At 47.0% G+C, this 8,194-nt stretch overlaps 1 protein-coding gene across 1 annotated transcript; it reads right to left on the bottom strand.

The window, feature by feature from the left end:
* Positions 1–3,548: 3,548 nt before the first annotated feature.
* LOC120692839 (phytosulfokines 3-like) lies at positions 3,549–4,422 on the bottom strand. The gene is made up of 2 exons (XM_039976236.1): positions 4,212–4,422; positions 3,549–4,089 (listed from the first exon to the last, which is right to left on the bottom strand). The coding sequence occupies exons 1-2, from the start codon at positions 4,344–4,346 to the stop codon at positions 3,910–3,912; spliced, it is 315 nt and encodes a 104-aa protein (XP_039832170.1). The 5' UTR covers positions 4,347–4,422; the 3' UTR covers positions 3,549–3,909.
* Positions 4,423–8,194: the final 3,772 nt, after the last annotated feature.

The following is an 8,194-nucleotide window of genomic DNA, read 5'->3' as shown; positions in this document are numbered from 1 at the left end:
GTCAGCCTCAACGCACGTGGGGGGGGGGCTGAGTCGTGCCGCCCTGCGCCGCTCCATGCGCGCTTGCCGCGCGCGTTGGCCCGAGTGCCTGTTGTGCCGTGTCGGCGGTGTCGGAGTGTCGGGGTCGGGCGGGAGAAGCTCCATGTCAAAACCGTTGCCGGTCGCGACGAAGTCGAGGCTCCCGAACCGAAGCACATTGCCCGCCGGGAGTGGGCGTGGCTCATTCGCCATCCAGGAAACAACAAGAGAGAACGAAGATAATATGTCACACAGCGCTGCCCCTACCTGGCGCGCCAACTGTCGGTGTCCTGACCCGGCGGTCCGGCACCAACTAGTAAAATGCTGTCTCCCTAGATGGTTGATGTAAGAGGTAACACAGGAACGCACGTGTTTATCATGGTTCCGGCCGTGGGGCGTACGTCCAGTAAGGGTGCGCGTGTGCATTGTACTATCTTGCACGAGGGGTGCCTGTAGTAGGGGATACAAGCGAGGCGAGAGAGGGAGGGAAGCTCCCAAGTCTCTGCTAGATGATTGAGGCGAGTGCCAATATCGGGGATCAAGAGAGCGGGTGTGTGTGTTCTGCGAGTTATGTGTGTGTGAATGATGAGATCGTGGCGAATATGGTGCCCGTCTCCCCCTCTTATAGACACAAGGAGGGGCGGAGTACATGTAAGGGGAGATCTAAAGTTGTCGTCTTCTCCCCGAATCGGGGGTGCGCAATGGGTGACTACTATAGAAAGTACATTGTGGGGCACTGAAGAGCATGACGCCTGGCGTGGCGGTTGTCCTGGGCGACGTCCTGATCTCGCGGAGATCGCACCGGCGTCCTTGTGGTTCCTGTGGGCGTCGCGGTGTTCCCTGTTGAGGGTTCCGTCCTCCGTGTTGACGTGGCAGAGCGTCGAGGGTTCGGCAGGCGGGGGTCTTGCTCCGGTCAAGGCTCGGGCCGCGTTTGAGGGTTGCGCCCATGCTGTTTGAGGGTTCCCCGGTGGGGAAAGTACGAGGGAAGTACGGGGATTTGGCAGTATAGTGGCGAGAGCAGTGCCGAGCATGTCCGCACAGTGCGTCGCAGGTTCCCACAGTGTTGCTACAGCACCGGGTATGGTGGAGCAGTGACCGGAGTTGGAGGACGGGACTCCGGACGCTGTTGCTGTGCGGAGTGGCGGCCTAACGCCGTCTGACCCGGGTGCTGCAGCGGAGTTGTTGGCATTTACTGCCTACGTACGGCGGGCGGGTGAGCGGATGGGCCGTTTGTCCTTTCCGTCGAGGGGTGGCCTTGAGCGAGACGGAGTTGATCCGCTTTCCCGAGGGTAGGCTCGTTACCCTCGAGCGAGACGGAGTTGGCGTGCTTCCCCGAGGGCAGGTTCGCTACCCTCGAGCGAAGCGGAGGTGCGGGGAGCTGTCGAGGGCCTCGGCTGGGAGACCTCGAGCGAGGCGGAGATTGCTCCGCGGGTCTGAGGGGGGTGCGGATGGGCCGCACTGTGTACTTGGGCCGTGGATTGGGCTTCTTTGAATCACTTCCTTTCCTTCGGATTGGAAGGAGATTGTTGGCCTTCGTGGGTCCATTCGCTTAACATGTGTTTTGCGTTTTAAGGGCGATTGGGTCCCCTGATTAGGGTGCCCCTAATTATGGTACCCGACAGTTACCGGGTAAACGGGCAACGTGGATCGGGTCCCCGCCTGCGGAATCGCACAACTTTCGTAGGTAGAAGATGTTGACTGATGTCTTTGGTAGGTATAAACAACCAACTTTTTTTAGCCATCAGTTTAGGATGTTAGGTTTGTGATGTGCAGGTGTGTCAAGTTCTGACGTCATTCAGTGGCAAAATATAAATGACTACTCTGCTAAAAGACAATGTCCACAAAGAAAAAGGAAATAAGGTCAGCGACTACATTGACCTCTGCCCAAAAATGGTACATACTCGGGCGATACAAGATATTTTGCAAACCCGATTTAGTTGTACATGATCTGTTCTGAAATGAAATAGATTAGGTATAAGTTTTTATGAAAATAAATTAGGTATGAGTTTCTTTTTTTGAAAAAGATTAGGTATGAGTTGCTGTCCACAGATAAAAAACTCCAACTTGGGTGTTTGGCACGGCTTCTTGAGCTGTTTCATAGAGTGGAGACTTCTCCAAAATGGCTCCGGCTCCTTCGGAGAATCCCATTATGGGGAGCCTGCCAAACACCCCTTTGATCTCAAACTTGGTGTGTCTCAACACCCTCCATTAGCCCGGTGCAGTCACGCCAAAAATAGTAATTTCTTTAACTGACTGAAGAATGGTGACATGTACTACCTCCATATGCAAATAGTTGATGAACTACAATTTTCTGTCTAATCATGATCTAATTAGATTCATTAGATTCTGTCCATTAGATTCTCAATTAATTTTCTGTCTCCATGCATGTAAAATTCTCATTCGATGTGATAGTTTTGGAATTTTGAATTTTGCAGCTAAACAAGGGGTTAATAGGTGATCAGTTTATGCGGAATGGCATCGACTGAACTACTCCCTGGAGAGGCAGAGCGATCAGAGACCGAACGACTCTTCAGACCGGCTATAAATACCAGATGCGTTACAGAGTTGACCAGCCAGGCACTGGCGACTGCCTGACTGGTATCGTGCACGTTCAGATTCAACTACCGTGACAGCTTCATTATCAATTGGTTGCGACGCCAAGGACCGGACTAAGCGGAATGAAAAGTCGACGGGTTATAATTCCCGGTTGTTGAGCCTGCCGGACGATCAGTGATGGCCTCGATCGTCCTGTCAGCTCTGAACGATTGGACGAACAATGCAGCAGGCAGCTTGATCGATCGATCTGTCGAGTTGGCTAACCAACAATTAGATAACCGCCGTCCTACATGCGAAGCTTTTAATCAACTAGAGTGGAGTACACAGGTTCAGCACAAATATGCTTTTCGAATCTTTGTGTCAAGACTTAATCATCTGATTGTAGATAGCTTTCTTTTAGACCTGAAGATAAGATAACCTACTTCACACTTAAGTACAAGGGTAGCGACTATAATCAGCGAATATCTGTATGCCGTCTATTCAGTCCTTACGTCTCAAAGAATCAAGGGCAGCAATGAGGTTAAGTGCAGTTGATGAACTTGAACTTTGGCAACTCACATCAGCTTGTTTTGGCACTACTGGTGATTTTCTTTTCATACAGTCTGCAGCATGATAGTCTCAACTTTGAAATATGAATTATTGATTGATTGGGGAAACATGTGAGTTGTACATACATTCGTTGTTGTTCATGTTTTTTAGTCTCTGATTTAGATGTCAGTACGTGAAAAAAAAAGCTAATTTGTCAGCTTGTCTTAAACGACATATATGATATATTTTAAACTGAGGGAGTGTTTGCTAGACATAAAAAGTAATTATCATATATGAAAAGACAAATATGATATATCCAAACTGAATGACATGAACATACTATTATCATTATTAATTAAGAACTGGCCCGATTAGAATATGCCCCGAGAAGGTGAGAACCGCTGGTGACCTCAGTATTTAGTGAGCCTCATCAGTGGTTTTCTAAATAAGGAGCAACGATTTTCGTCCATTCTTGACTGGGAAAAGAAAATGGAAACAAGCAGAGTTTCTTGCAACTGAAGCACAGGACTACACTTGGTGATTCAGTATTTACAGTGAGTACAGTATAATAGCCTAGGATTTCCATTTAGCATCTCAAGCCAAGATGATGGATACAATTCCAGGCCGTACATGTGCTCGAGAAGCTGATGGAAATCGCACGGGCTACTAGGGGTCTAGGGCACGTATATGAAAACACATGATCCACAGCTGACAGAACTGCAGAGCTTCAGATAAGCTAGCTCGTGGACCATGCGAAATTCTTTTCTTCTGAACTTCATTGTTCGGCGTGAGCCTGCACACTAGCGACTAGTTGTGCTTCCCCTGGGTGTAGATGTAGTCGGTGTGAGCGACCAGTGTCCTCCTCATGAGACACTCCTCCCCTTCCTCGCCCTCGCACTCCGTCGCCTCAGGCTCTGCTCGATGCATTTCCATCCCGAGCACCGAACCACTCTTCTCGTCGCCAGCCACGGTCGCGGAGACAGCGAACTGCAAGAAGTATGGCACAGCGAAACATTGTAAGATGACCAGCAATGGTGGCAAATCTCGTTGCGGAGCTGGGAAACAAGAGTGAGGAAACATGAACTCCCGATTCCCGAATGGATCGATACCTGTGGCATGTGGTCCTTGGATCCTGGTACCGGCCTTGCTGCCTGGACCCTTGTAGCGCAGACGAGGATGAGCAGAGCTGATGCCACCAAGAGGAGAGCAGGAGCCTGCAGCTGCTGCTTGGAGCTGGAGGCCATCTCTGAAGCTCTCTTTCTCTTGTCTGTCTCTGACTGAGGGTGTTCAGGGTAGTTGTCTCACTCATTAGCTTTGCATAAGCTTGCGGCCATGGGGGGCTACCTATTTATAAGCAGCGGCCACATGGGCTCACCGTCCACGCCGGAAACGGGCCACGCGATGAGACAGCGACCGCTATAATGCAGCGAGAGCTAGGGAAGCGATGCTGCTGCCGTAGCCGGGAGTCTAAGATGGGAATGGGCCGACCCGGCCCTAGCCTTGGACCCGGCCCATGGCCTCGAGGTCGATTCTAAAGGTCATGGGTCGACTCATTTTTCCTAAATGTTATGGTCTTGATGGTCCATTGGGTATTATGGGTCGACCCAAATATTTTTTTATAATCCTAAACCATGAATATTATCAACACCTTTAGAAAAGATAAGATTCAAGATTAAAACATATCACAATAATATATTAAGATTGTTAGTAATACATCAAATTAAATATGTTTACTAGCGATCCATGATTTTATTTTTATCCATTTTCACTTCTAACGTATGACATTCCTCACTATATTTTGAAGTATATAAAATTTAGCAACTTATGACCAGTTGTATTTATTTAAAAGAATGGAGAAAACCAATAAATCAAATAAAAAATTATTAATATGACAAGTGAGTTGACCCATAATATCCATTGAGTCAATAGATTCCAATCATATTGACCCATTTTGAATTTAGAATCGACCTCTAAAACACACTATCCCTATTTTTGAGGGCAGTCAACTACCAATGGGTCGACTCGACCCATTCCCATCCATAGCCGGGAGGCACCCTCGGTGTTCGGTCGAATCCTCAAATGACGACACGTAGCAAGCGCCGCGCCGGATTGCGCCAGAATCTTCCTGTCGTCTTCCCGCGCGCCGAGGCAAGGCGGGCGCCGGCCGGCCGGACCCGCACGGAGCTTGCCGCGCGCGCAGGTCAGGCGCGCGCGCGCGCGACGTCGCGGACGAGCACGTGGGCGCGCGCCGCTGCCTGGATCCCAAGCCACAGGATCACGCTGCGTGCGCGTTGTCGACAGCGTCGGACGGTGGCTAGTGGCTGGCGCGCTCGGCGCGGCGGCGCAAGTTGAGTTGGCGGATCGCGCCAGATATTTGGACTGTGGACGCGACGCGACGGCCCGGTCGCGAGCCCTGCGGACGCTGGCACACGCATGGAGTGGCTCGGAGCGTCCGCGCCCACGTGAAGAGCCCAGGAAGCGCGGCGTGTGTGTGCGGGCCTACCGTGGCGTGCTGGGAAGAGCCGGCCGGGCGGCTCCTGGTGGTCTCTGGTGGATCAGGAGTGGACGCAGGGCGCCCGCGCGCGCGATGCGTGTCCGTGCGTGCGCCCGCAGCTAGTGGTGCATGGGCGAACGCTACAGACTACAGTACGTGCGACGTGAACCTGATGATGATCCTATCGAAGTGTGAACACAGGCAAACCGGGGCTATTACTGCGCGGGTAGCATCGACGCGTGGGCGAGAAGAAGCTTTTAATGCCCAGGAAGAATGTCCGGGCAAGTTGCGATCCGCCACACAACCTGATTGATAGCGTGATGCTGATGTGGGAATTATTCTCCATTTTTTTGAGTGGATGATGTCGGAATTATTCGTTTGGTGCCATCGGTTACATATCATCATCTTGCGTGTGATAGGAAATCCCCGGGATCAAACAGCCCATCGCGGCCCACGAAATTCACCTTCCGCCAAATCACCTTTTTTTCATTTTTATATTAAAAAAATAAAATTTCAAAAATATATACCGAATAGGGAAATTTTCAAAAATGGGTGCCTGTCGCCCATTGCATGTCGCCCATCCAGTTGGCAACATGACCTAAATGTCAAAAAAATTTACATTTAGGTCCTGCCGCCCATGGCGCATTAAATAGTGAACTTGTAAAATCGATATAAAATCGTAGAAAAATCGAAAAAATACAGATTCAACTGTTCTGGATTCTATGAAATAAGATCTACAACTTTTGTTACATAAAGTTTTTCATTTAATCAATGTATCTAAATCAAGAAAAATAGTTCTTGTACCTAGAAAATTCTGAAATTATTCATTTGGTCTAGTTGTGCTTATCTAACATTTACCAAACTTTTTTTATAGCTCTTAGGAAATAAAATAATATTACTATAAAAGTTATGGCTTCTAATACTTAGTATAGCAGCATGGATAAATAAATCATTTAAACTAGACATATTGCAAGATCTAATTTAAAAACTTATTCTAGAAATGTTTTCTGGACCTACCAATTTTGTACAAGCCTATGCTCACTATATGCAACACTCTGGCCAAAGATGACATGCATCCAAAGGATGGATCTTGAGATTTAAATAAAAGTGCATTAAACTAGTATTTAAAATAGAGCAAGACACATTGATCAAATGAAAAACTTTATGTAACAAAAGTTGTAGATCATGTTTCATAGAATCCAGAATAGTTGAGTTTGTATTTTTCTAATTTTTCTACGATTTTATATCGATTTTACAAGTTTACTGTTTAATGCGGCGCCAGAACCTAAATGTACATTTAGGTCATGTCGCCATCTGGATGGGCGACAGACACCCATTTTTGAAAATTTCCCTATTCGGCATATATTTTTGAAATTTTGTTTTTTTAAATATAAAAATGAAAAAAGCGCCGCCAAATCACCAATCACATGCAGAGTTGCAGACTGCGCACGAGACCAGCACAATAGCAACAGGGTACTTCAGGCAGCACAACAGCAAACATGACGCACAGCAGCACACATGAGGACTGGACAGACAATGTGTGGGCTAGCGCTAGTTTTGCTTTTGGTAATGATTCAATTTTTGGTTAATATTTGTGATCCAATAGGTTCAGAATACCAAACGTTTTACTAGTGAAGATGTACGTGCCACAGTGCCACAAACACGTATTTAATTTTGCTTCCATCAAACAATAATGTTATTTATTCAAAAGTAAAGTGTATGCTAAAGAAAAGTAATTTGCGGGTACAAGAGGTGGTTAGATGAATGCTTGGTGTAAAAAGAACTAGAATTTTGATGGAAATATTTTTCTTTTATTAATTTTATAGGCCTGCATCCACTTTCGTCAAACCTTTGTCCTGACAAATGGGACTTGCGTGAGGTGTATGGTGGATCTAATCTTGGTGAAAAATAATTTCAGTTATTTCAACTTTTATAGTATACATAATAAGTTCAACATCAATTCAAACTTAGTTCAACAATACTAATATTAGTTCCACATCTTATACGAAAATGTTGAAACATGTATCCAATTTGTTGGATATATATATTCAAAATGTTGAATTAATAAATTTCAAATGTTGAGTATGTGTGTGTTTTGTTCATAGGGGTGAGTATGCGTGCGTGTTGTGGGCGTCGACGTTATACTGTGTAATTCTCAAAATAAATAAATAAATTTCAAATGTTAATTTTTAGAAATATTAAAAACGTCCATATTGAGATGCACGGTGAAGATATACAGAAACCGCGAAGGTGGGCGGTGGGCTGGTTTCTCGGCCCAATTAAGATGCGGGTTCAGCATCTTGGAACAGTTTCGGCCCAAGTAAGTTTTTCGGGTCATCCTATTAATAAGCCCACCGTGGAGATAGGCTGGCCAATTCATAACTGGGTTGGGCTGGAAGGCCAGGCGGCGGCCACTCAGTACGGGCCATCTCCTTTTGAGTTTTTTTTTAGTGTATCTCCTTTTGAGTTTGTTCCCTTTCCGCCCCTGGCCCGCGTGTCTCGCCAACGTCTCGTTGAACGACACAGGGGTCACAGACTCACAGCCAGACAGACAAAGGCCGTGTTTGGTTCGGGGTCTAAAAGTTTTAGCAAAATTTT

This window comes from Panicum virgatum, chromosome 9N (genome assembly GCF_016808335.1).
Source record: "Panicum virgatum strain AP13 chromosome 9N, P.virgatum_v5, whole genome shotgun sequence".
Lineage (NCBI taxonomy): Eukaryota > Viridiplantae > Streptophyta > Magnoliopsida > Poales > Poaceae > Panicum > Panicum virgatum.
This window is presented reverse-complemented; position numbering and strand designations above follow the sequence as displayed.